Raw genomic sequence first — 26,812 nt, forward strand, 5'->3', positions numbered from 1 at the left:
TCTGTCTTTGTTTCTGTCTGCAAACAGCATTGTCTGCAACTTTTTTCTCCACCTGACTCATTAACAACTGCTAAATATTAAGTGTCTAAAATGTGCCTTGTGATATGTCAAGCAATATGGGAGGCAACAAAGAAGTATGACATCGTCCCTGCCCTCAAAGATTTTCAATCTAGTGGAAGATACAAGACATAATTAGGGAGCAATTTATAAGCATATGTGGTCAATCTCAACTGGGTGCTCATGCACTAAGATGTAAACTCTCTAAGGGTAGGCATTCCTGCTGTGCTCACAGTTGTATTTCCAGCCCAAGATCAGTATAGGAGGAACAGAATACAAGCTCAATAAATGAATGTTGAGTGAATTCATCCTTCTCCCCCTTCAGAATCTCACTTGGTGGAAGCTACCCCTCCCATTCATCCTGGAAGATGATCCCTAGGGGACTGTGTTCTGCAAAGTGGCACTTGGACAGGATCTATCTGAGAACCTTGGGCTCTCTAACTGGCTCAGGTTACAGCCTAATGGTAGGTTCACAGACACAGCACACTCTTTCAGCAAGTATTCTGGTGTCTTTCTAAAATAAGTTCTTACATAAATAGATCCTAGTTAAGTTCCACTGAGTAAACTGAGAAGAGGAATATGAAGGAAGAGGAATAAAGCATGGCCTATGCAAAGGGAAAAACATCTCAGAAACCTGCAAACTGACAGCCAGGAAGAGGTGCCAAAGGCTTTGGATTCCAGAGAAGAACCTGGTCCCCAAGTAAATGGTTATTTCCCTAGTCTTATAACTTTTTTTTCCTGATTACAAGATCACGGTAGAAAATCTGAAAAACAAATCACAGTGTAAAGAAGGAAGTAACCTATCTATGAACCATGACTCAGAGATAACTACTATTTGCATTTTTATATAACTGTGGCATGTAATTGTATTTGAACTTAACACAAGGGAAAAAACCCCAAACTTTAGATAAGTATTTCTTCAAAATGAGAAGACTGTTCAAAATGTTCAAAACTGTTTCTTGAGAAAAGTCTTCTAAAATTAAAGAATTAGAGTCGTATTAAAAGGTTGGGGTTACAAAACAAGACAGCAACAAATAAATCACCACCACCACCAACAACAAAAAGGTTGGAGTTATTGTAGAGGTTCTCAACCTCCACAATATTGCCCCCCCCTCCCCCAGGGACATTTTGGATTGTCACAACTTGGAGTGCAGGGAGATACTAGTGAGTAAAGTCCAAGAATACTGCTAAACATCCTACAATGCACAGGACAGCCCACCACAACAAATAATCATCCAGCCCCAAATGTCAACAGGGCAGCGAGGAACCCTGATTTATTGCATAGTTATGTTGGTTTTAAATAGTACATATTTTTCAAGGGCCTAAGTTTATTTCTGTTTAGTAGGACATAGTTTTCTCAGGGATCAACAGAGTAAGTGGTTGAGAGCATGACCTCCATTTAGGTGGTCTGAGTTTGAATTCTGACTCTTCTACTTCCCAGTAAAGTGACCCTGGCCAACTTCCTTGGGCCTAAGTTCCCTCGTCTATAAAATTGTCATAAGGTTATACCCCCCTCATACAGCTGTAGTGAGGACTGAATTTCTAAAATAAGCAAAGTGCTTTGAACAGTGTCCAGTTTATGCTAAGCTCCTTGGAGATATTAACTATTATTATGTCATTAATATCTTAAATAAACCAACTGGAAACACAAATTAAAACATATTTAGGATAATTCTCCTAAGGAATTCAGTACAGAAAAACAGGCCTGTAAGTACTTTCACTTTTTTTTTTTTTTTAATGAGATGGAGAGAGGGAGTGTGCAGAGGGAGAGGGAGAGAATCCCAAGCAGACACCATGTCATTGTAGAGCCCAAGGTGAGGCTCGACCCCACAACCCTAAGATCATGACTTGAGCCCAAATCAAGAGTTGGGCACTTAACCAACTGGGCCACCCAGCTGCCCCCATATAAGTACTTTTACAAAATGGAAACTTTAAGAGAAATAAACAAAGTGAATAAAGCTAGGGCCCACTTATAGGTCTAAGGAGAGGTTTTACAAGCCTTTCTTGCTTTCTGGAATTACCTGATAATGGCAGGTGACTCGATGTTTCACCAGACACTTTCTTTTTTTCCTTTTAGATTAAAAAATTTTTTGAATTCATTCTCATAGTTCAAAACTCAAAATAATGACAAGATATACATGCAGTCTTGCCTCTCACTGCTGTCTCCTCCACCCACCCATAGGTGGTCATTTTAATTAGTTTCTGATGCATCAACACAGTGTTTCTTTATAAAAGCAAAAGTAAATGCTGTATATTCTTATTTGGTCCCCCTTTCTTAGACAGAAGATATCACACTTTTCCATTGAACAATCTACCTTGGTTATCTATTTATCTTTCCATATTACAACCCATCTTTCCATATTACTACACAGGAGCTGCTTCATCCTCTTTTAAGGTAACATAGTGTTCTATTATGCAGACATCCCATACTTTGTTTATGGATTGTAATGGATTTGTAATTTTTATAAATATTAGTAAATTGTCCTCCATGTAGGTTTGTGCCATTTTTAGGCTCCCACCAGCAATGTATGACTATACCTGCTTCTCTCCAAGAATCACTGTAGTTTACAATAACCATCTGTTCAAAACCATACTACAAAAACAAAACAAAACAAAAAACCATACTGCACTGGCAGGCATTACTGGGAGGTAGGAGTGGGAAACAAAGCTAAAAAGATATTGGGGGTCAGTCAAGGCTGTTTTCCTGGGAACTGACAAAATCAGCCATTAGTTCAAGGTGGATTCTGGGCAACTGGGTAATATATTGTAGGCAATCAGGTCACATTGGTCCTAGGGGAATTTAGTTAGTAAAACCCAGTAAGATTGCTGTTTTTCTGGACCAGGAGTTGGATGAAGCTTCCTTCTATAATTTGATTGAAAGATCTCTTCTCTATAATTTTAACACATCTTTTACAGAAACCCTTTGGTCTAATTTCTGTACTGGAGCAGATTCTGATCATCTTAAAATCTTTTCAGTAACAGTTTAGGAAAGATGGAGTACCCGGGAAGCCACTTTATTTCATATTCTTTAAATTTGTAGGTGTAACTTAGCCAGTGAATTTAATCTCAGTATTTGTGGGTTCTTCTTGAGTTTTACCCCCAAACTCAAGATATATTTATTTTCCCCCTCATTTTCAACAACTATAAGAACATTATACTGATGTCAATTAAATAGATGCTGTGGGTATCAATTGTCAAGTGATTTAGAAATTCTAAGCTAAAATATTTGAGAGTTGGGCAGCCCGGGTGGCTCAGCAGTTTAGCACTGCCTTCAGCCCAGGATGTGATTCTGGAGTCCCGGGATCAAGTCCCACGTCAGGCTGCCTGCATGGAGCCTGCTTCTCCCTCTGCCTGTGTCTCTGCCTCTCTCTCTCTCTCTCTCTCTCTGTGTGTGTCTCTCATGAATGAATAAATAAAATCTTTAAAAATATTTTATGTATTTATTTGAGAGACAGTGCATGCACAAGTGGGTGGGACAGAGGGAGAGAGAGAAAATCTCAAGCAGACTCTATGCTGAACACAGAGCCCAAGGAGGGGCTAGATCGCAGGACCTGGAGATCATGACCTGAGACAAACCCAAGAGTTAGAGATTTAACAAACTGCACCACCTAGGTGCCCTGGTATGAATTTTTTTTAATGAAAAATTCATTAGCTGTGTTAAGTAATGTAACTCTCAAATTTTTTTTTAAGATTTTATTTATTATTTATTTTTATTTATACACAGAGAGAGAGAGGCAGAGACACAGGCAGAGGGAGAAGCAGGCTCCATGCAGGGACTCATAAAGTCCTCACTGGGACTTTATGGGACTCACTGGGCCACTCATAAAGTATTTTTTAAAGATAAAAAGAATTCATACCACATTAGTGTACTTCATATTTGAATCCTGACTTTCTGTCATTCAGCTTCTTTTTTTTCCTGGAGTTTCTATTGTGTTTCTTTTTTTCTTATTGATTACAGGAGATATTTATCTTTATCTCACTGACAGCAAGCTGCCTTAGATTTAAATGCTTCTATGAAGGAACAGTGGGCACTCTACTAAACCTTAGTAAAGGTTTAATTTCTTTAAAACCTTGGACCCCAAGTATCTATACCTCAAAACATATCCCAGTTTGCCACATATCCCATTTTTCTAAAATTTCATTTCTCCAAGGACAACTTCCCCAGTTTTGCCAGACACTCATTGTCTCAGTATTCTAACTCCTGTGTACCCATTTTTTGCAGTGTTCTCACAGGCCATCCAAGTGCCCACCTCCTATACAATTCACTTTTGCCCAGCCCATTTGCTTTGATGTGACTAATGGATACTCCCCATTCCCATGTCCTCTTTAGTAAATACCTGCCTGGATAGGCCATGGTTATTCAGCTTTGGTTGAACCCCACAGGTGCTGAACAAGGCCAAGTATGGTCCAATGTGGGTAACCCACGCAGGGCCCCAGACCCATGTGAACCTGGCCAGTGCCCCCCTCCTGGAGCAAGTGATGCGGCAAGAGGGCAAGTACCCAGTACGGAACGACATGGAACTATGGAAGGAGCATCGGGACCAGCAGGGCCTGGCTTATGGGCCCTTCACCACGTGAGCTGGGGCCTGAAGGGACTGGTACAAGGCCTCAGAGGGCCAGGCCCAAGGACAGTGGCATTGGGAAGCCTGTGGATAATGAGCAGAGAGGGTTTTCGCTGCATCCTCTGATCCTGATACTCAGTCTAGAAAGAGTGATTAGGACCATACATTATTTTTCCATTAATAGACTATGACTTTGAACAAAGGAATAAATGTAAAATGGGAAGTTTGGGGTAGAATATCTCCAAGCTATCTCTAGTGCCTTTCCAGATCCATTATTCTACATTATGGTTGAAAATATGCCAACTTGAATCATAATAGGACATACTTGTTTATAGTTGAGAAAACATTGTCACCACATTAGTTAGGAAGGCTGACTTTAATTTTAAAAATATTTCCCAAATTATTTATTATAGGTTTGTTATGGGATATAACTTTCATAGATACTCTTCATACACAGGGACAGATGTAGGCTGCAGCTTTGAAGTTAAACCCAAAATAATTTTGGCAGTGATGTATTTGAGGATGGGCTGAATGTGTTATGTGCACATAGGCCAACTGAGGTAAATCATTGAGAATCATTGGTGATGAACCATCCCAATGCTATAGGTTGTAACTGGGTATATTATAGGTTTTTTTTAAATTGTTTTTTGTTTTCATTCCAGTACAGTTAACATAGTGTTATATTAGTTTCAGATGTATACTATAGTGATTGGACAATTCTATACATTACTCAGTGTTCAGCAGGATAGGTGCACTCTTTAATCGCCATCACCTCTTTCAACCTATTACAGGTTTCATCTTGCTGTAGTATGTTAACAGAACTTCAAAAATAATGAAGGACTTCTGTTTTCCTTAGTTGCTTGACATCTCATGCTTTCATCATTTCTTAAGGGATTGAAGCTGATCCTGGTGATGGTTGTAATAGCAGCACCAATGATAATAGCCAAGTGTGTGTTTATAATATGCCAAGTATCAGGCCAGTCTCTTTATATTTATTATTTCATTTAATTCTCACAACAAGCCCATGAGGTAGATACTATGATTATCCCCATTCATAGATGAAGAAACTGAAGCCTAGAGAGGTTTTTGCATCACTTGCCACTCATGAGTGGTGGAATCGATCTCTGATTCTGGAATTTAAGAGCTCAATGCCTTAATACTTTTGAAAAGGAAGCAGACGAGTTGGAAGGTGCATTTCGTCTATCTTTGATGCCTAAATGTTCATTCTCCCATTGCATGTTTTTTTCTTTTTTATGGTTCCTTCACAGGTGGACAGTTTCAGAACTGCAACGAGTGAGGCCTTTATTCAAAGTTAGGAGAAGAAAATCGAGTATCTGTCCTTCCAGACCTCTTTAATTTGATGTCTGGCCCTGAGGGCTAGATTTGGGTCTTAGGTTTTTGCCAGGTCAGGCTACCAGTTGAGCTGATGGCTCAAATTTTAGAATTGGAGCTGAATATTATGTACACCCCTATTTATCTATTTGTAGTTTCCTACTTTACAGCTAGTTTCCTAATTATATTATACCATATATATGTATTTTAAAGCTATTTTGCTAACCAATGATAAGTTTTGTCTCAACATATATATATATATATATATATATATATATATATATATATATATATTTTAAATCTCATTTTATGAAGCATTGTTTTCCCAGGAAATATTTTAACAAACACATAAATGGTCTCATTCAAGTTCTGCAAATCTGATTGCTACTATTGGGAGAATTTTTTACTCCTGGAGAAGCACACACAATCTCAAGTTCCAATAAATGACTCTATTCTGGTTTTCATTTCTTTTTCAGCAACACTTTTAGTTCACCTTTTTGCAACTTTTGCCAACATAATAAAGAAAACTCCTGGGGTTTGAGGTTCATTTAAGTAAATACTTCTCTAAAATTTAAAGAAAATCCTGATTCTTGCTATAAGCCTTTTTAAGATCTTTCTTTTTAAAATACCTTATCGGTTTTTAAAATTCAAAAGTAATACTTATTGTAAAAAGTCCAATCATACAATATTGTCTCCCACCACCCACTCCCATCCCATTCTTCTAAGTAATCCTGACAGTTTGGTGGGTGCTCTTCCCTACTTTATGTGGAAACATGAGAATATACATATGGGCCTATAAGGTTTCCTTTCTTCTTCCTAAAATTGGGCCATGTTGTGCTTATTACTCTGCGACTGGCTTTTAAAAAAATTGATCCATGCCCATCTTGCTTAGGAAAGGTAACAGATTTGGGGGACAGCTGTGGGTGGATACAGTCCCTGGACATGAAGCCCCCACTGTGGGAAGCACGTTCCCACCCTCGGAACATCTCTGTCCCAGGATGGGGACCCACCCCCTTACTGGATGACTGTAGCAAGAGGGCCTAGGGCATCAGCCTGGTGGGTCTCCCTGTCCCCTTGGCTCACTGAGCCAAAGCAGAGCATGAAGGTCCAGAATTTCAGTTTCCCAGGAACCCTAATTTGCTCCTCCTTTACTCCTCATCCTCCACACAGAAGGACTGGAACCATTTCAGTTCCTCCTCATTTCACATAAGGAAGATTCTGGAGTTGTACCATCCTAAGATAGTTATAGTCAACATTCCTTAAGTGTTCACCACGTGCCAGGCTCTGATCTAAGCACCGGGATTGTTCGAACAACCCTACTAAGATCGGCACGCTTATTATTCCCATTTTACCAAAGGGAATACTGAGGCACAGAGGAGTTAAGACACTTCACCTGCCTAAGGTCACCCAGTGATTGTCAGACGTGCGTTTTGACCTTGGGTAGCCTGGCTCCGAATGCCCACCTTGACTCACTTCCATGATGCTGCAGCGGGAGTCTGATGTTTTGTGATTTGAAGATTCTGTTCTTTGAAGTTCAATGATTCTATAATTCTAAAGCTAGGGGTCTGAGATTTTCCTAGGCTCTCTTGGGGTCTTGGGGCAGGGGGAAGGTACCATCTAATGCAACCGCCATCAGCCACTCACAAGAGCGTGGTTCCTCCACTCTCCACAGCGAAGGACACCACTGGTACCAACTGCGCCACGCTCTGAACCAGCGGATGCTGAAGCCAAGTGAGGCTGCGCTGTACACTGATGCTTTGAATGAGGTGGTCGACGACTTCATGGCCCACCTGAGCCAGCTGTTGGCAGAGAGCCCCTCCGGGAACCAAGTGTCCGACATGGCTCACCAATTCTACTACTTTGCCTTGGAAGGTACCCTTGTTGGGAGAGGGGCTGGGGTGGACCTGGGTCAGAGGCAGGCTGTGCCCCCCACCCCTCCAGCCCCCTGGATTCTGGGCGTCGCGACACTGCCTCCTGTGACGGCATCTGTGCACTGCCAGCTATTTGCTACATCCTGTTTGAGAAACGTATTGGCTGCCTGGAGCGCCCCATCCCCCAGGACACGGTGGCCTTCGTCAGATCTGTCGGGCTCATGTTCCAGAACTCAGTCTATGTCACCTTCCTCCCCAAGTGGACCCGGCCCCTACTGCCTTTCTGGAAGCGCTACCTGGATGGCTGGAACACCATCTTCTCTTTTGGTGAGGAAGCCAGGGAAGGAAGTGGCGGTGGGGTGGGGGGATGGGGAGGGGTTCCGAGGTCGGTCCATCAGGACCTTCTGCCTCATGCTACCAGCTGTCACAGTGCCTCCTGGTTTTGGTGATCGTGACTTTGACCTTGTCCTCCTTTGTTCTCCACTGTCCCTGTAGGCAAGAAGCTGATTGATCAGAAACTCAAGGAGATAGAGACCCAGCTTCAGACAAAGGGGCCAGATGAAGTCGAGATATCTGGCTACCTGCACTTCTTGCTGACCAGAGGACAGCTCAGTACTCGTGAGGCCATGGGCAGCCTGCCTGAGCTGCTCCTGGCTGGTGTAGACACGGTGCGTGAGGGGGGCCAGCGAGGAGACCAGGGGCTCCCAGCTCCTATCCTGAACCAATTCCCCATTACCCTCACCTGAGCTTGACCTTCGTCCCTCCAGGTACCTGCTTCTCTTTCTGTATCGTAGATGTAGAGCTAGAAGGAAAACAGGGGAGGGGTCATTGAGCCCGGCAGAGGTGGGCAGGGAGTGGTCCTTTTGTGAGAGGGATCCCATCGCCCCCCAGAGCCTCTCTCGGACAGCCAGAAGGTTCACCTCGCATCTTTCTAGGGTGTAATTTAAGGGGAGAGCTTGACCTCAAGCACCTTCTTAGTTGGACTGTTTTCCTTTTGTCGCGTGTGGTCTCCCTCCGTTCCAATCCTTGTTGTCAGAGCACGATTCTCCATCCCGTGGGTCCTCATCCGGCTGTGGAGTCCCCATGCGCCCCTGTGTCTATCTCTGCCACACTCGCTCACCCTCCCACTACCTAACCAGCCCTTTTCCTAGAAATCTCTCCTCACTTCATCTCTCCCTCTGCCTCCCAGACATCCAACACAATGACATGGGCCCTGTACCATCTTTCCAAGAACCCAGAGATCCAGGCTGCTTTGCATAAGGAAGTGGTGGGTGTGGTGCCCCCCGGGCAGGTGCCCCAGCAGAAGGACTTTGCCCACATGCCCCTGCTCAAAGCTGTTCTTAAGGAGACCCTGCGGTAGGTTGTGGTTCCCAGGGGACAAGGTCTGTGTGGAGGAGGACTCAGGGATAAGAGTTGGAAGTAGAGGCCGGTGGGCTGGAGCTAGGGCCAGGGGTGGGATGGGAGGAAGGACCTGGGGGACCAGAGGCAAACCTGCACTTTCTTTTCCCTGCAGCCTCTACCCTGTGGTCCCCATAAACTCCCGGGTCATCACGGAAAAGGAGATTGAAGTCAATGGCTTCCTCTTCCCCAAGAACGTGAGTGGGGCTGAAGAGCTGGGGTTCCCAGGGGCGCCCTGTAGCCCTAAACTCATGTGCCGCCTGTTCTTGCTCTGCAGACCCAGTTTGTGTTCTGTCACTATGTGGTGTCCCGTGACCCAGACATCTTCCCTGAGCCAGAGAGCTTCCAGCCTTACCGCTGGCTCAGGAAGAGCCAGCTTGCTGCCCCTGGGGTCCATCATGCATTTGGCTCCGTGCCCTTTGGCTACGGGGTCCGGGCCTGCCTGGGCCGCAGGATTGCAGAGCTGGAGATGCAGCTGCTGCTGTCAAGGGTGAGTGGGGGGGCGGGGCGCTGTGAGGGGCCAGGAGGGCAGGTGCAGAGTGTGGGGAGGAGCGGGAGGTCGGGCAGGGAGGGACCCTGGGAGGGAGGGCAGTGGGTAGGGATCACAGGTTCTAAGTCCAACGTGTGTTTGCCCCCCAGCTGATCCAGCAGTACCAGGTGGTCCTGGCCCCCGAGACAGGGGAGGTGAAGAGCTTGGCCCGCATCGTCCTGGTTCCCAATAAGAAGGTGAGCCTGCATTTCCAGCCGAGACAGTGCTGAGCTGGGCCCGGCCTCCTGGGAGCCGCCCCCTTCTCTCTCCCAGGCGCAGTCATTCCAGGCCACCGCCCGTGTCTCAGACGGGAAGGGGGAGAAGGTGGCTGCCGGACCCGGAGATCGAAGAAACCCAGCGCACTTTCTGTAGGACCTTGAGCTTTTGCCACTTTAATCATTTCCAATGTCTCCGTCTCAGATAGGAGGCCACCCCGTGCCACATTGCTATCCTTGGAAAAAATACAGAATAAAGGGACTCTGGTGGATAATTGGAGACCTGTGTCATTCTTTGTGATGACCCAGCATCTGAAGCCCTTGCTGTGTTTGGGGAACAGCCTCTCCCCTCTTAGGGATCTTGTGGGAGGCGGAGCCCTCTCCCTCCAAGGAAAGTGAGAAGGCCTGTGCTCTCCTGCACCGCACAGAGGCGAAGGCCTCACCACCCTGTGCTGGCTGAAGCCGGCCCGAGCAGGACCTGCAGAACCACCCTCCGGACACCTAGAGGGACACCCATCTGGGGACAGGAAGTGCTCTGACAGAGGCAGTGAAGTGCTGCAAAAATGGATGGAGGGGCTCCCGGCTGGATCTACAGGACTGGGTCCAGGGGCTACCGATCGGCCCGGGAAGCACCAGGTTGGCACCCTCAGGAGCATGAGTGCTGGGAAGTATCACAACAGCTGCCGGCCCGAGGGAGCCTCCGTGTCTCCTGGGTGGGGTCAGTGCTGCCAGTAGGAAAAAAAAAAAGTATCCTCCCTGCCCCCATCCTGGCCCATGACTGTCCCCCCCAACGGCGACAGTGGGAAGCAGAAGCGTGGCCTCTGCCCCGTGACCACCTTCCGCACACCTCCCAGAGGTGGAACCCAGGGCCACCTGGAAGTCAAGCTGCAACAGAGTTTGGGGACTACCGTTTTTAGCTTTCTAGCCTCTTTAGTAGAGGAAGGCAACAGAAGGAAAGCAGGCTGGCAGGGAGACCGAGGGTACCACAGGTCTGAGAAGGCGGTCAGTCCCAGCCTCACCGAGTCCCAGCCCCACTGGGACTCTGGTACATTTCTGCTGGGTCATAGAAAACTAAAAACTAAAAATAAAATAAATCATGTCATTTCCCTTATTAAAATCCTTTGGTGGAGGGACCCCTGGGTGGCTCAGTGGTTGAGCCTCTGTCTTCGGCTCAGGGTGTAATCCCGGGGTCCTGGGATCGAGTCCCGAGTCAGGGTCCCCACAGGGAGCCTCCTTCTCCCTCTGCCTGTGTCTCTGCACCTCTCTCTGTCTCTCTCATGAATGAATGAATAAATAAATAATAAAAATCCTCCGGTGGCTCCCCTCATCCTCGAAGCAAAGTCCTAAGTCCCTACTATGGCTTGGAAGACTCTGGCACTCTGCCCTCCATCCCCACTCCCTGCCCAGGAACCCTTTCCACAGCCGAACCCCAATTCCTTGTACTGTCCTGAGTACATTATGCTCTTTCCGGCCTCAATGCCTTGTTCTCAATGTCCCCTCTCCTTGGAACATCTCCACCAACTGTGATGTCGTCCTGTCATCCTGTCGTCTTGTCCCAGAGAACTTGCTCTTCCTTAGGGCTCAGCTCAAAGGTCACTGCCTTTGAAAAGCCTCCCCTGAGCTGTCAGGGAGCACAATCACTTCCTGTGTGCTCTCCTCTGCCTCCCCCCCACACAACCTTACAGAACTGAGTGCTCAGCTGGTTCACCTTTGTCAGAGACCCAACTGCATCCCCAACCAGTTGAGCACCCCCTGGAGGGGCACAAATCAAGCTCCTTTCAGCTTGGATCCCAGTGCCCAACACTGTTGTCTAACACCTAGGAGGCCACAAATCAATGTTTGTGGGTTGAGAAAAGGCTGGAATAGGAGGCAGGGGAAGGAAGAAGAGGGGAGGATGCAGAGATTTCCATACCGAGTACAGAAATCTGGAGAGACATGGGAGGAATTCCTGATGACAAGGGCATAGCTCTCCACCCCATCAGTGCAGGACTTCACCTGTGAGAGCTCCTTATACCTGCAGAGAATGGGGGCGGGCTCAGAGGGCGCCAGATTTCTGTCACAAAGTCAACCAGGGTTATATCTGCCTTCCCAGTGGGCTGCTCCTTTAGACCAGCAGGGGTCTGCGGCCTCAGGGACCCTGGACTGCCCACAGAAGTCACAGGGAAGCTATGTCAAAGTGAGGCTCCTTCATTGTCCACCCTGACCTGACTCTGCATAATTGCAGATGTAGACATTAACTCAGCACAGCAGGTACCCTTTGACTGAAAAGGATGTATGTATGTACCTCATTACTCTCATTGCAGCTAATCTGCACTTGTTGGCCAAATTAGGATCCAGATTTTGGGGTAAGACTTTAAGAAATCAGCTTGTCTTCTTAGCATTTATGCAGCACTCCCAGCAATAAAAATAGATGGAGTACTCCATGTTTTGCGGCTGTCTACAACGCTCATGTCCTATAGATGTTTTAGCTCTGGATGTAGCTTAGCTTGCTAATATTAGTTCAGCTCCAACTCATTACTTATGATCCCAGTTTTAAGATGCATGTCAAATAAAAATTCTGACAACTGTCATCATGGGATGGACGCACGTGACATTGTACTGAATTCTTCTGTATTTGTGGCTGTTTAGAAGACTAGTGAGAATGCCAGCAGATCGTGTCTCTTCTATATTGTGTCCCTGCTCTTAGCCAGCTCTTCCTGTAGATCGTAGTCATGACAAATAATATAGATGCCATTATGTGACAAATGATTTTCCCAATTATGCAAATGAAGCATCCTTATTGCTCAGCCAGCGAGCCATCGTGCTCATCGTGCTCATCACGTGTTACGCATAATAAGTCTCTAGTGTTTACAGAAAATAAATGCATTTGCCCAAGTCCTACCCCAAGTCAGGATATTAGCATCGCTAGGGATGGGCCCTGGAAGGTCCATCTGATAGAGCTCCCCAGGGGATCCTGTTGCACAGCCCGGATTGACAGCTGTTGAGATGGTGTGGGAGAAGAGATGGGGTTGGCTGAGAAGTGGATGGGAGCAGCCTGGAGGCCCCCTTGTAGAGACCTCGGAGGTCTGGGCAGGAGTCAGGGGTTTGGCCAACAATGGCTAGAAAATTTGGCCAGCCCCAGGTTCACGGGTATGAACAGAGGGACCAGTAAGGTGGGTTTCACATTTTTATTCAGAGTCAGGGCAGGAGTAGTCCCCATGGCAACCTTTTGCCTCTGTTCTTGCAGCCTTGATGCTGGTGATTGTCGGGAACTGAAGGCTGGGCTGTGATCTGAGCAGGGCAGAGTCCCTCTGCTTCTGAGGCAGGAGGCTGGCATAGTCCCTCACAGAAAGGCCCATGGGGGAACTGCTGGGTTCTCAGCATGGTGGGCCCAGGAGATTGGAGACCTATTTACTCTCAGGGGGAGCAGAACGGGGGTGGGGGGAAGAGTGACCTCCTCGGGCTGTCCTTTCCACCTCATGCCTACACTGTGACATCAGAAGGTCTACTCATACAGAGCAATCTGGGGCATCACCTCAAAGACTGACCTGCTACACTTTCCCCATAGTTGGCTGCAGCCTGAGACAGACTGCCCCAGGCTCCCCAAGGACACTGTCACTTGCGATGGGCCCAGAGAAGCACCTGTCTATGAGAAAGGCCTTCCTTTGCTGCCTGACTCATCAAGTACAAGTGTCTCCACTCTGTTGCTCAGTGAGCTAAATGAGGTGGGGTCATATTTTAGAAATATTAACCTATCCTCTTCCCACTGGACAGCAGAGCTGCAGTGTCCATTGCCACAGGGGAGGGATGATATAGCAAAAACCTGGTCTTGGGTTTGGAATTTCAAAAGCCTGGCCCCTCAAGATAGGTGGTGACAAGAACGCAAGACACATAGAGTGGGTTTGGAAGAGGCATGCTGGGTTAGACAAAAGGCCCCACTGGTAAAGATGCCATAGATTGATGGGGGCTGGGGAAGCAAAGAAACTGTGGACATTTCTAGGGTCCCTGAGATGGGAGCTGTGTCTGAAGGGACGAGGGGATGTGACAAATATCCCAGGAAACTTTGGAGATGACAAGGGTGGAAGAGCCCTGAGCCCCATGTTTCCAGGATAGAGCCTGAAAAACACCCCAGCAAAATGCAGAGTACAGCAGACCACCTGCTGTCCGTCTGAGCAGATGGGCTTGCAAGTGCCCCACAGAGCTTTTTGAAGTGCAGCCGGGTCCAGGTCTAGGAGCTAGAATGTCCTCATGCCCCAGAAGCAGGCAGGCTCAAGGAGGCTCCGTGGTAGGGAGTGAGGGAGCACCTAGCAGGTGCCAGGCCCAACAGTGACCAACCCAGTGACAACCAGATAGGAATGGGAAGGTTTTAGCAGGTGCTGGCATGCATGGATGTTGATGACTGAGGAATACAGTCTTACACTACTTAATGCTTTCCCCCCTCACCGAATTTAACCCCAGGAAAAGGTGAGGGATGCACCCCAAATTGACTGCAATTAATTTCTACCATCTGGCGAAAATGGGGTTCATAATACAAATTCCATTCAGTGTTAGAAAAATAAAGTTATTTTCTTGCATATTAGAGTTTGTGGACTGAGCTGTATTTACTATGTAATTAATTCATGTCTTCTTTAGGGTTTTGTTATAAAATAAAAGGTGAAAAAAGAAATTTCAGCGAACTAACACTCTATGCACGAAAGAAATGCCAGTCAGTTGTAGTGTTTGTCGATCACAGATTTTCCCTCATGTCTTTGAATTCAGAAAGCACAGGGGTCTTGCCACAAGTTCGGGCCAAATGGCTAGCATTTTCTGAGTGACATTTCTACAATTTAAGGTCATGGGTTGTTCTTTTTGTTTTTGTTTTCTCCTCGGTTCACCCTCAGTGATCCAAACCCAGCGGTCACCGGGGAAACTGAGAACCTGGTTGGCTGGTGCTCAGGATGAGAACGGGAGGGAGGACCCCACTCGACAGGCTCTACATGAATCTACTGCTCCGTGGCGACCGCCAGCAGCCCTGAAATGACAATGCTGGGAGGAGGGGGAGGGCAGTGGCACGGTTGTGGGGAACCATCTCGGTGGTTGCAGAGGAACAGCTGGGACTCCCAGGTAGTCCAGAAGCTGAGGACCAACCCCAGCAGCTGAGGGCTTGCTGCCCCCCTGGGGCCAACCACACCCCAGGTGGAGGGAAGGTTTGGCGTGGGTGGGCATGGAGCAGCTGGCCCTGGGATAATAGTCCCAGTGCCTCTGGTTCAGAGACCTCCAGGCTTGACTCAGCCGTTAGTTTCATCATCCCATGGTGCACTGGGCATTCCTGAGGGCTCCTGGGAGTATAGGCAGGGCAGGGGCAATTAGGGAGGGCTGGAGAAGCCTGTGGGAAAAGAGAAGGGAAGACAGTGACTACATGGGGGGGAGGTTGCCTTTCCAATCGAGGACCCTCGTCCCGCCATCCAGTGCCAAGCAGGTGGAACCTGCGCGAGCCCCTAGCAAGCATGCTACCAGCAAAGAGTCTGAGATCATGTCAACTTTACTGAGACGAGTCATTAAGAGAGAAGCTCCCTCCTTTGGGCCGAAGTTCTTACTGAGCATGGACATTCCATTCAACAAAGGTTTAGTAACTTGCTTCCTTCCAGTGGAATTCTGAGCAGGAGGGTAATGATTGTGAGAGGGCAGGTAAGTCTCCCCAGAGCACCTGAAAGCACATCACTGCCCTTGCCTTCACCCCAGGCCCTCTTAGGAGGACCCCCAAGACCTCGGCTGACACCGGGACAAAGCGGTGAATCCTGACACTTGTGGTTTACATCATGCTGTTCAGCAATGAACTGGGCCACTTCTGTCCTCGGGGTACCCCAGGCTGAGATCTGTGAGCCCAGAAAGATCTATGGACTGGTGCTGAGGCCGATGCCCCCGGGCAGAGCCTACCTGAACCAGAGCCAAACCAGCAAATGGGGGTGGGGGAGGATGAAGGCCCAGTCCCCTGGCTCCCATCGTTGGCTTCAGCGTGTGAGACGTGGCCTGGGAGGGAGGACTCAGATATTCTTAGGCACCGAGGGCATCGATGCCAGCAGGGCTGAGCACCAGGGCCTGAAGGATGTCGGAGAGTGACACCACACCCAGGAGATGCTGAGTCTCATCCACAAGCACCAGCCGGTGTACCTGTGGGTCCGCAGAGGGTCCGTGAGGGGTCGGAGCTCTGCAGCTATGGCAGCCAGCAAGGTTGGCACCAAGAATCAGGGGCAACAACGGAACATAACGGGGGAGCAAGAGAGTGTCCCCTAGAGACCAGTTAGGGGTGGCTCTGGCCACTCTGGGTGATCAGCTGTCTGTGGCCCTTAGCACGAGGGTCCCAGGGGCAGGAACAGCTGCAGACCAGGGTGGACACCGAGAGCTGGAAATGGCCATGAAATGGGAGGAGAGGGCAGGTGCCGGGTGTACAGGGACAGCTGGAGCTGCTCATGAGGTTGGGGCCATACGTATTGGGGGTGCGCATGAGGAGGCAGGAGGTACCTGCTCCCGGGCAATCCGGTCGATGACTTCCCCCAGGCTCTCGTGAGGCTGGCAGGAGAGGACTCCCTCCAGGCACAGTGTCCTCTGCTTCAGTGCTTCTCCCACACTAATGTCTAGATGGTTGTAGGTTTGCTGGGCAGCCAGGTGCTGGGGCAGGGAGGGAAAGGCCACGTTAGTCACCCCCTTAACCAGGCTCCAGACCCACAGACACTGCCCACTACACATCCCTAAAGGTCCTTCTGGTCCACAGAAGCCCCTCCACCGATTCTTACACCCACAGCCTCCCGGCGGCACCCTCAGTTCCCCACTCCCGCAGACACTTACAATCACATCAAAGCGAGAATAGAGGCCCACGACCTGTCCTACGGGGGTAGGGGTGGGGGTGGCGAGAGAGAAAGGGAAGAGGTTTACATCAGAGCCACGATGCTGTGCAAGATGGGGCGGGCTTTCAGAATGATCTACTGGGCATCCCCCCATCCCTCCCCGGGCTACCGGCTTTAAAATGAGGCACCAGGCTGCCACCACCTGAACCCACAGATCACACAGTCACACACAAGGAGACGGCCTGACATGTCTCCTGGTGTGATGCAATGTGAGTACAGAGTGTCACCTCTGAAATATCCTCGCCTCAAATGGACAGCCTGAACCTAACCAAGCCTTTAGATCTAATTTCCAGTTTATGGGAGACCTGGGAATAGAGGAACAACGCTGAGGTCACCTGTAGAAAGCAGAGACGAATCTGGAGGTGGGACGTTCCATAGGGCAACCAACCCATTATACTGTCATGAAAATTAAGTGAAGGGAGAACTGTTCTAGATTAAAAGAGACTTCAGACAAAAGAAGCAAATGCAAAGCATGGACCTTAATTGGATCCTGGTTTGTACAAATCAACTGTGAAAAAGATACTCTTGGGGAAGGTGAGCAAATAAGAATGAGGATCGGATCTTAGATAATATTAATAAATTATTCAGAATTTCGTTAGGTGATATAGGAAATATACTGATTTTAAGAGACATAGGCTGAAGGGGTAAGGGGTAAATTACATGATCTCTGTAATTTAAATTATGTCAGCAAAAAAAAAAGGGGAGAAAAACTGGTTATGGAAATATGTTAACAGTAGTCAATCCAGGTAATGGATATGTGGAATCACTACATTTTTTCCTATCATTTTCATACGTTTGAAATTTTTCATAATAAAAAATAAAACATGTTTTGATATCTAGCTTGATGACAGCAGTTTTAACTTTGAAATGGTTTATAGCCATGATTCAACCAAAAAAATGTAGTCCCTCTAACCCCTATTCAGAGCAAGAAAAGGGGAGATCTGGCTGGATCCCATGGCCCATTTTAGGAGGAATTAACATTAAAACCTCATCTTCTGTTTCCTCTCACCATGCACATTTTGTTGCACATATTCCTTTCAAATCATCCCTTGAAGTCAGAGGATGAGTGTTGTTAAGATTCCCAACTCACAAATGAGGAAACTGAGGCACAGAGAGGCTAAGTAATGGATCCGAGACCCAAAGCAGCCCCCACTCCACCCTGGGTCCTGAACTGATGCCCACAGACCCCTGCCTGCCACCACCGCACCCCAGCCAGCCCCACGCCTGGCGCAGGTACCAGTTTCATTGACCACGGGCAGCGCAGACACGCGGCGGTCCACAAAGATGTCCAGCGCCATCAGGATGGGCGCTGTGTCCAGCACCACGGCCAAGTCCCGGAATGTCCCAATGCCCAGATCTTGGATGGTGCGAGAGAGGAAGGAGGGCTGGGGCAGCAGGGTGCCCTGGGTGGGTTAGGGACAGGTGGGGATCAGGGGGGCCCAGGGCTCCCAGCCGCTCCCTCCCCAATCCGTTGGGCCAAGGACTTCTCAGCCCCTCAGGGCACCCCGAGGCTGCGCCCAGGCTCACGAAGATGTGCAGGAACTTGAGCAGCCGCTTGTGTGTGAGGATGTGGAGCACTGCGCCTGAGACCGGGTCCAGGACTGGCAGACGGTGGATCCGGTTCTTGATGAGGGCGTAGACAGCTTCAAACAGGCTGCAGAAGTGGGAGCAGTGGGCCTGGGGAGCTACACCCCCACCCCAGCCCCTGCAAAAGGAGGACAGGGCGTCCAGGCTGCCTGAGCCCTGCAGGATAAGCCCCTGAGTTCAGACCTGGGAGGTGTGGAAGGGGTTGCTCGGGCGGAAGGTGCCGCTAGGTGGCTGGGGACACTTACCTGCTATTGGGAGAAATGGAGACCAGAGGCTTGAAGCAGCCTTGCAGGTAGATCTCTGTAGGCAAACCAGGGTCCGGCTCAGGGAGGCGGCTGCCCGGCCTGTCTTCCTCCCTCGGGCCCCTGGGCTCCCTCTTGCCCTTCCCCCTTTCCCTCCAGGTAATCTCCACCCCTGCCAGGCCCTCGGGCCCCCCGGCTCACCCACACACCTCAGCCTCTGCCAGGCCCCTGATCCTCCAGCCCGAAGCTCACCCACACACCCTCAGCCCCTTCCAGGTCCCTCCGCCAGCTCACCTCTCCAGGTCTCAATCGTATGCTGTTCAATCTCATAGATCTGGACCTAGACACCGAAGGCAGATATGGGCCCCTTGGGCACCAGGCTCCCTGAGCTGCCCTCCGCCCTCGCCCAGATGGGAGCCCCCAGGACCCCCAGCCGACTCCTCACCAGCGGGGACCTGTAATAGCGGTGCAGCACCAAAATGAAATCCGTGATGGTCAGCATCCCTGCGGGGGATGGGGAAGGAGGGGGGGCTTGTGGTGAGAGGCAGGTTGAAGGGTCAGACCCCCTTCCCGCTCCGCCAGAGGCCGAGGACTGAGACAGCTGTGGGAACCGTGGAAATAGGGGAGCAAGGCAGCCCCTCCCATGCCTGAGAAATGGGGTCACCCCTTTTAGGCTTCCCCTGCAATCCCTCCCCGCCCACCTTCCGGTCTCCTAATTTCTTTCTCTCGCTCCCTCTCTTCCTATCTAGCACCTAGGACACAGGACCCGGGGGAGCAGAGCTGGAGGGGTCAGCTGGTCACACCCACTCCACGCACAGGGTCTCCCACCCGGCGCCACAGGGTCACACTGTCCCCGGGCCAGGCCCTAGCGCGGCTCAGCCCAAGGGTCTGCGCGAGCCCTCGGTGGGTCACAGCTCGGCCCCAGAATCCCCTCGAAAGCTCTCCTCTTTCCCTTCCCGACCACCTCTGCCTCCCAGCCCCTGCTCACCCACGAAGCTCTGCTTCTTGCTGTCCCACAGGGGTGCCGCCCGGATGCCGTTGGCCACGAGCGCAAAGAAGGCCTTCTTGATCTGAGGGCCAGAGAGGTGAGGGGTGAGTCTCCCACTGCCCCCCGGGGGTACCCTGTCCCCACCAGGGCCCTTCCGCGGGGCTTCTCCCAGGATCTCCCCTACGTGAGCTCGACTGCCTTTCCCAGGCCACGGCGGACACTAGACACCATCCTGGTCAGGCACACTGACTTAGAGGTGACGCTGCTGGTGGCTGGTGCAGGTGACGCTGCGGTGACCCCTTCACCGGCAGCCACGTGTGGGCAGCGTTTCCACTAGGAAGTCGTAGGTGTACAGTCAGGCACAGTAGAGCTTTTGCTGACCTCAGTTCTAGAGGTGTGCTTATTTACAGAACACTTTGAAAAACTTTTCTCTAAATAAATTTGACACTGACTCGTGTGGCCTCATCCTAAGTGGTAGCATCCACACTGCTTGTACCTGTTCTGGTTGTGTCTTCCTAATGCATGTTAAAATAAATGCAGAACTACTCAAATAAATATATTTGTTCATGTACCACCAGAATCAAATAGTGTACTGTGGATGGCTCATAGGCTATGCTTCTGGAAACAGGGCCCTGCTCTGTGTGATGCTAAGCACGGAATCAGGCGTTGCATAGCTTAGCCTAATGGAAGAGCAGAGACTAGAGCTCATTCTAATTTTCTGTTATTGAGACCTCCCTGCTGTCTGGCCTAAGCCACCCTGCAATGTCTTCCGCATACTTGGGGTTTGCAAAGTGCTCCCATGTATCCTGGATGGTCCCAGGAGTCCTCTAGAGCTTGTAGGGAAAAGCAGGCATTTCCGTTCCCATTTTATTTAATTTTTTCATTACGCACTTATTTTCTACTAATCTCTCCACCCAACGTGGGACTCGAACTCATGACCCCAAGATCAAGAGTTGCATGCCCTTCCAACTAAACTAGCCAGGCGCACCCCCATCCTTATTTTAGAGATGAGAGAGGTATAGTGACTAACCCAAGATCCTATAGATACTAAATGGCAGAGCTAGGATGACAGGGAGAGAAGCCCTCCCCAGCACTGGTCTCCATGGTGCTAGGAAGGAGTTCTGGAAGGGGACTTGCAGGGTGCCCAGCGGGGTGTCCTGGAGGGTGTGAGTGGTGGCTGCAGCCCCGTGAGGATGGAGGTGGGGCAGCACCATGGCCTCACCTCCAGCGTGATGTCGAAGATGACCAGCTTGGAGCTGGTTGCCATGGCATCGTAGCAGGTGTGCTCCTGCATGAAGTGCATGTAGACTTGGGCCCCCGGCTTCTGCAGCTCGTCGTCCCAGCCCGGCCTGGGTAACAGGGCCCGCGGGGAGGGGCACAGGGTAGGCCTCTCTTCCACCAGGCCGAGCTCGTACCCCCAGTCTGCTGTGACTGGGAACTCTATATCCAGCTCCAGATCATCTGGACTGGAGCCTACGGCTGAGGCTGCATGGTTCAGGGGGGAGATGTCCCACTCTGTCGGTGGGGTGCCCACCCTGGCCAGGGGGGCAGCTTGCAACAAGTGTGTGGCCTTGGGGAATGTGGCCTCCAGCCCGGTGCACTCAGCAGGCGGCCTGGCCTGGGGATCTGTTGGAGGGGAGAGGACAATAAGTCCATCTTCCAGAGTGCTTTCTCATCTGCTGGCTCGGGTCATCCTCACAGCAGGCTTGGGAAGCCTGGATGCTATGGCCCCATTTTGCAGGTGAGAACGCTGAGTCTCAGAGCCACACAAGATAGTGGCTCTGTCCTGAGTTGGCCATGCCAGGCCTCTGGCTCTGCCGTGCAGTTGACGTTTCCCATATGGACAGACTGGGGCTACAAGATGAGGCTTGGGTCCATCTCTATGAAGGGATCAGAGCAGAGCCCTGGGTCCCAGGCTCTGGGATGTCCCACTGCCCCCGCTCCCAACTCTCCGGAACTGGCCTTGGCCTCACCTTCCTCCAGACCCTGCAGCTCCCCTTCCTTCACCACCTCCTGCCTCGTCCATCTCGAGGACTTGGCCCCCTGTTTCCCATGGCTTCTTTCTGAGCCAGTGGTCATGGCTGGTGATGGCCATGAAGTGCTCTCTCCTTGTTCTAGGAAGCTCATCTCTGGAAGGGGGAATGGGGCCTGTTTGGTTAATAGGGAGTAACACAACGAAATCAATGAAAATGTCATTAATAATAACATTTAATATTTGCAAGCTTCCCAAGAGTTTTTCTCCTCCATATTTCTCACTCCTAGCAATCTTATAAGGGAGACATTATCATCATTCTTATTTTATGAAAAAGAGACCTGAGATCAGAGATGTTAAGCGGTTTGCCACAATTCACACAGTGAGTAAGTGATAAAGTCAGAACCAGGGTCAGAGTCTTCAGACTCTATATCCCTCCCCTCCCCGCCTCCCCCTCCTCCCCGCACCCCCGCAACTTCTTCTGATAGAAAAGAGTGATGAAGGGAAAAGGAAAAGACACAGGAGCAAAAAAAGGAAAAGGAGGGAGAGAGAGACAAAAGATGGGCTATCAGAGCCAAGGAGATGACGGTCCCAAAGAGGGGGGACAAAGGAAGTGGGAGAAGAGGCACTTCCTTCCCCTGAGGAGGAAGCAGCTGCACTTACCTTGATGCTCGGGTCCCCCTAGGCTGCTCCAGGATGGGTTCTGTGGGGAGGAGAATGGTCTGGAGGGGTGGGGGAAGTGCCCTACCTTCCCGAACCACAGGTAGGTCCTCTCCCCGGCAGGCCTGCGTGTGCATGCACCCACCCCCGCAAGCACCCCCCCTTACACAAACACTTATACACTCAGGAAAACACACATCCAACCATTCCCAGACACACACAGGACCACATAGGTTGCTTACACGAAGAATACACGTACACACAGACACCCACATGCTCACACACACACACACACACACACACACACACAGAAGATCCAGGCCGCACATGCACACACACACACTCACACACATTCACACAGTGTGCTGTGCTCGCAATCCCCTGGCCTCGGCTGCCCCAGCTCCCGTCCCCGGGGACCCCTATACCCGGCGCAGTGTGTGCTCCATGCGGCCAACCCGGACCAACGGAGAGCAAGTGCGCAACACTGGCCGGGTGGCACTATTCTGGGCCCGGCCCTTGGCACCCTGCCCTCCCCGGATCGGTTTCTCTCTGATTGGGTGTCAGGCAGCGGGAGGGAGGGCTCTGCAGGCTCAGCTGCTCCCACCCAGAGCCTGGGGCAGGGTGGGGAGGGAAGGGGGGCGCCTGGAATCTTGAGACCTGGCCTTGGGCTCCCTCCTGGGTCTTCAAGGACGAGCTTGAAGGGCTTTGCCATGGGGGAGGTGGCTTGGAGCACTGTAGGGGCACCGGTGGGAGGTGGGCTTTCAGAGTCCTGGGCTCCTGCTCATCTTTATCAGGTGCCAAAGGAGGGGAAATGGAGGCGAGTTGAGCTCAACTTTCTTCCTTGTACAAACTTCAGTCGTAGGTGGTGCTGGAGTCAGAGGGGGCAAGTGGGAGCCAGCTGGGAGGCTAGAGGCTGAGGGGTTTGTGGGTGGTCCCAGAAAAACGGCCACTGTGTGTCCAGATGTCCCCATTCGAATCCCAGGAGCCCATCCCTTCCTCTGCTGGAAGTTGGGGTGGGATGAGTTAGGAAGGTGGGGAGCTAGGAGACTCACCATGAACTCACCATGAAGGTGTGTGGTGGGCTTGAGGGCCCAGGATGAGAGCCATCTGTTTCTACCAGTGATCTGGAGGTGGGTCCCAGGGTGTGGGAGCCCCGGTCCCAACATCCTCTCTGCGTGCTGTTCCTACATATCCTGGTGCCAACAGGATCCCAGCCCAGCTCTGGTGGCTGCCCACCCCCCTTCCTTGGCATTCCTGGGGCCTGAGTCAGTATCCAAATCGGGAATGCTGACCCAGCTGCTCTAGCTCCCCTCTCTCTGCCCCCCCCTTCCTCCTTCCAGCCTCTCCCATCCCAGTCTCTGACCCTGGAGTGGACACTCGGTAATGAATTACTGGATTTCTTGCTGAATGTACGGAACATATTTCTAATCACCTCGCAAGGCCCCTGTACTGCCTACAGGGAGGAGGAGGAGAACAGATCAGGGACTTGGCCCTTCCCCGTGTGTGTCTTGAGTAGCACCGGGGGTGGGTGCAGCTCTCCTGCAGGATTCCTGTGGCCTGCTCCCGTCTCGTCCCAGATGGTGGAATGTCCAAGGCACAGCCGATGGGACACCTTGGCTGGTGGAAGCGTCAAGTGGATCATCCTTGGACAGGCCCATCTGCTATGCGATGGACCTAGAAAGCCTCTACGCACCTTAAGCTCTGGGCCCACCTTCACAACCGAGCCAGATAGAGAACAGTTGACACTATTGCCTTCTCCATCTTCGCCCTGGGGCCTGTTCCACCTCCAGGGCCAGTGGGAGGGGTTCTTCTCTAAGAAAGCCTTCCCCAATAGCATCACTTCCACTGCACTAGTCTCCTTCTAGTGCAGGCTCAAGGTACATAGAGTTGGCATTTAGATGACTATGCACATGTGAACGTCCTCTATCTCCAAGGAAACAGTGGCCACCTTGATGACCAAAGTGTGTTGGCTGGATGTGACAGAAACCCTGTTTGACGGTCAGATGGACCTGATTAAAATTCATGTTCTGCCGTTTGTTTGCCATAAGACCTTAAAAAGCATTGCTTGTATTCCCTGAGCCTGTTTCTACCAATGTAAAATGAGGATAAAAACATTCTGTGGCAGACTGCCAGTTGCCTCCTATTTTTCTCTTCTCTTCTTCTTTTAGTAGGAGAATTACTTGAATGTTAGCTGGAGTGGCTGCCCTTAATAAAGACTCAGATTCCCAATCTTCCTTGCAGCTAAATGAGACCTTGTGGGGCAGCCTGGGTGGCTCAGTGGTTTGAGCATCTGCCTTTGGCTCAGGGTGTGATCCTGGGGTCCTGGGATCGAGTCTTGTATTGGGCTCCCCGCAGAGAGCTTGCTTCTCCCTCTGCCTATGTCTCTAATGAATAAATAAATAAAATCTAAAAGAATAAAGTGATAAGTTTTTAAAAAAGAGGCCTTGTGATGAATTTTTGCAAAAGTGAGGTGAGTAGAAGGGATGTGAGCAACTTCCAGGTCAGGCCTTCAAAGAAAGAGGCCTGGGTTCCCTCCTTCTTCCTTTTCCCCCTCTGCATGCTGGAATGCTAATATGACGGCCGGAGCTAGAGCCGCTATCCTGTACCCAAATTGGAAGATGCTTGTTAAGGGTTTCAAAGTCACCCTACCAGCCTTAGACTGTTTATAGACTATTATGTGAGAGAGAAATAAATGTTCTGTTTAAGTCATTCTTAAGTTGAGTCTTTGGTACAGCGACCAGACATGCATCCTAATGAACACAGAATTGGTATCTGTAAGTAGCACTGCTCTGAAAGTCTAAACCAAGCGACATTGGTTTAGAGATTGGGCAGCAGATGGCAAAGCAAAGCACTGTAAGCTGGTGAGGTGGTGACCATTGTTATATTCCAGCAAAACATGCGGCGTGATAGTCATCTATGATGCTTTGAAAGGTAAATCTTAACAGAGCCTGTTAAGTCACAGAAACTGGATGGAAACAGACTGGTGGCGTGCGTCGGGTGTTGCTTGCTGCGGCGACTAGCAAAGACCTACGGGAGAGGTGCACTCAGGCTGGTTGTAAGAGTGACTTGGAAGAGGCAGCCTCAGCCAGGTTGTACCTGTAGTTCCAAACCTTTCTCCAGCACACTCCGTTCAGCAACAGTGGGAGCTGGCTCAGTGGGCAGGATAAAGGAGGCTCCCTTCGCAGCCAAGCATATTTTTTCAGATGGCCTCAAGATAGCCACCAGCAGTCTGAGAGAGAATAGAAAGTACACCACGTCCAGAATGTATCGGGCACAGGAATTATGTCTCCATGAGACCATCGGCTGTGGCTATGCAAATAGAGAACCAGTCAGAAGCCTTTTAAGATTTTGAGGGTCGTGGAGACACCTGGGTGGCTCGGTCGGTGAAGCACCTGACTTCGACTCAGGTTGTGATCTCAGCGTCCTGGGATTGAGTCCCATGTCGGGCTCCCACACCCAGCAGAGTCTGCTTGTCCCTCATCCTCTCCCTCAGCCCCTCCCCCGGCTCGTGCACTCTCTTTCTCTCAAATAAATAAATAAAAGCTTAAAAAAAAGACTTTGATAGTGCTGTATTGGCAAGAAACTACAAACCTAGTCACCAACAACCAGTTTGACCCATCCAGCTTCCCAGATGTGTGCCAGCAGAAGGAGGTCTATAGAAGCTGTAAAGTCTGCAAGGACATGTTCTGCAGGGTAGCCATAGAGGATCCTAGGTAAGGGATAGCTCCCCAGGAGGCAACACCACATGCCACATAGGGTGGCAGAAAGGGGAGGTCATCTCAGAGAGCAGAACCAGTGGCGGCCAGAGGCATCGCCCAAGAACTTACTCCTCTGTGGGGAAGCAGCTTTGCAATCCCTGCCCAACTGGAATTGGTAATTGATAAGATCCAGTGATTGCTGGCCGTTTGCCTTTCTTTCTTGTTCCAAGTAGACTTCTTTAAAATTTTTTTATTTAAATTCACTTTAGTTAACATATAGTGTGTTATTAGCTTCAGAGGTAGAATTTAGTGACTCATCAGTTGCATATAACACCCAGTGCTCATCATATCATGTGCCCTCCTTCATGCCCATCAAGGGTAGACACACAAGGCTGGCAGCAGACCTGTCCGCAGAGAGCTGGCAGGCCAGAAAGGACTGGCGTGATATCATCAACGTGCTCAATGGGAAAAATATGCAGCCAAGAATACTTTATCCAGCAAGGCTGTCATTCAGAATAGAAGGAGAGATAAAGGGTTTCCAGGACAAACATCTAAAGGAATTTGTGAACACTAAACCAGCCCTGCGAGAAATGTTAAAGGGGACCCTTTGAGCGGAGAGAGAACCCAAAAGTAACAAAGACTGGAAAGGAATAGAGACAATGGGGATCCCTGGGTGGCTCGGCGGTTTAGCGCCGCCTTCAGCTCAGGGTGTGATCCTGTAGACCCAGGATCAAGTCCCACGTCGGGCTCCCTGCATGGAGCCTGCTTCTCCCTCTGCCTGTGTCTCTGCCTCTATCTCTCTGTGTGTGTGTGACTATCATAAATAAATAAAAATTTT

At 50.0% G+C, this 26,812-nt stretch overlaps 2 protein-coding genes across 13 annotated transcripts in view; one reads left to right on the forward strand and one right to left on the reverse strand.

Moving 5' to 3' along the window:
* CYP27A1 (cytochrome P450 family 27 subfamily A member 1) overlaps positions 1 to 10,244 on the forward strand; it is a gene marked incomplete at its 5' end in the record, with an annotated part of 35,475 nt that extends 25,231 nt beyond the window's left edge. Inside the window, 8 exons of the mRNA XM_038585908.1 lie at positions 4,441 to 4,631; positions 7,624 to 7,823; positions 7,952 to 8,149; positions 8,318 to 8,490; positions 9,012 to 9,178; positions 9,336 to 9,417; positions 9,498 to 9,710; positions 9,860 to 10,244. Of these exons, the coding sequence (XP_038441836.1) occupies positions 4,441 to 4,631; positions 7,624 to 7,823; positions 7,952 to 8,149; positions 8,318 to 8,490; positions 9,012 to 9,178; positions 9,336 to 9,417; positions 9,498 to 9,710; positions 9,860 to 9,979 (1,344 nt within the window). The remainder of the gene's footprint in view (positions 1 to 4,440; positions 4,632 to 7,623; positions 7,824 to 7,951; positions 8,150 to 8,317; positions 8,491 to 9,011; positions 9,179 to 9,335; positions 9,418 to 9,497; positions 9,711 to 9,859) is intronic.
* A 2,873-nt stretch (positions 10,245 to 13,117) lies between these two features.
* Positions 13,118 to 23,480, reverse strand: PRKAG3 (protein kinase AMP-activated non-catalytic subunit gamma 3). Of its 12 annotated transcripts, none has more exons than XM_038585760.1 (15): positions 23,340 to 23,480; positions 22,934 to 23,144; positions 22,280 to 22,319; positions 21,618 to 21,773; positions 20,867 to 21,270; positions 19,645 to 19,726; positions 19,102 to 19,160; positions 18,951 to 18,996; positions 18,660 to 18,714; positions 18,355 to 18,481; positions 18,065 to 18,230; positions 16,769 to 16,806; positions 16,445 to 16,591; positions 15,860 to 16,093; positions 13,118 to 15,308 (listed from the first exon to the last, which is right to left on the reverse strand). In XM_038585760.1, the coding sequence occupies exons 4-14, from the start codon at positions 21,769 to 21,771 to the stop codon at positions 15,977 to 15,979; spliced, it is 1,395 nt and encodes a 464-aa protein (XP_038441688.1). In that variant the 5' UTR covers positions 21,772 to 21,773; positions 22,280 to 22,319; positions 22,934 to 23,144; positions 23,340 to 23,480; the 3' UTR covers positions 13,118 to 15,308; positions 15,860 to 15,976. The 12 variants fall into 12 exon arrangements, with proteins under 12 accessions (XP_038441688.1, XP_038441681.1, XP_038441689.1 ...); XM_038585753.1 differs by having other exon boundaries at positions 22,934 to 23,061; positions 23,340 to 23,469; XM_038585761.1 differs by having other exon boundaries at positions 23,329 to 23,444.
* Between the last annotated feature and the right edge of the window lie 3,332 nt (positions 23,481 to 26,812).

This window comes from Canis lupus, chromosome 37, assembly GCF_011100685.1.
Source record: "Canis lupus familiaris isolate Mischka breed German Shepherd chromosome 37, alternate assembly UU_Cfam_GSD_1.0, whole genome shotgun sequence".
Lineage (NCBI taxonomy): Eukaryota > Metazoa > Chordata > Mammalia > Carnivora > Canidae > Canis > Canis lupus.

Coding starts and splice junctions, on each gene's coding strand:
- PRKAG3 (XM_038585753.1), bottom strand. CDS start 23,442: ATGTTGGGACCGGGGCTCCCACACCCTGGGACCCACCTCCAGATCACT. Junction 19,161..19,644: donor CAAGAAGCAGAGCTTCGTGG/GTGAGCAGGGGC, acceptor CATCCCCCGCAG/GGATGCTGACCATCACGGAT. Junction 18,231..18,354: donor TCAAGTTCCTGCACATCTTC/GTGAGCCTGGGC, acceptor TAACCCACCCAG/GGCACCCTGCTGCCCCAGCC.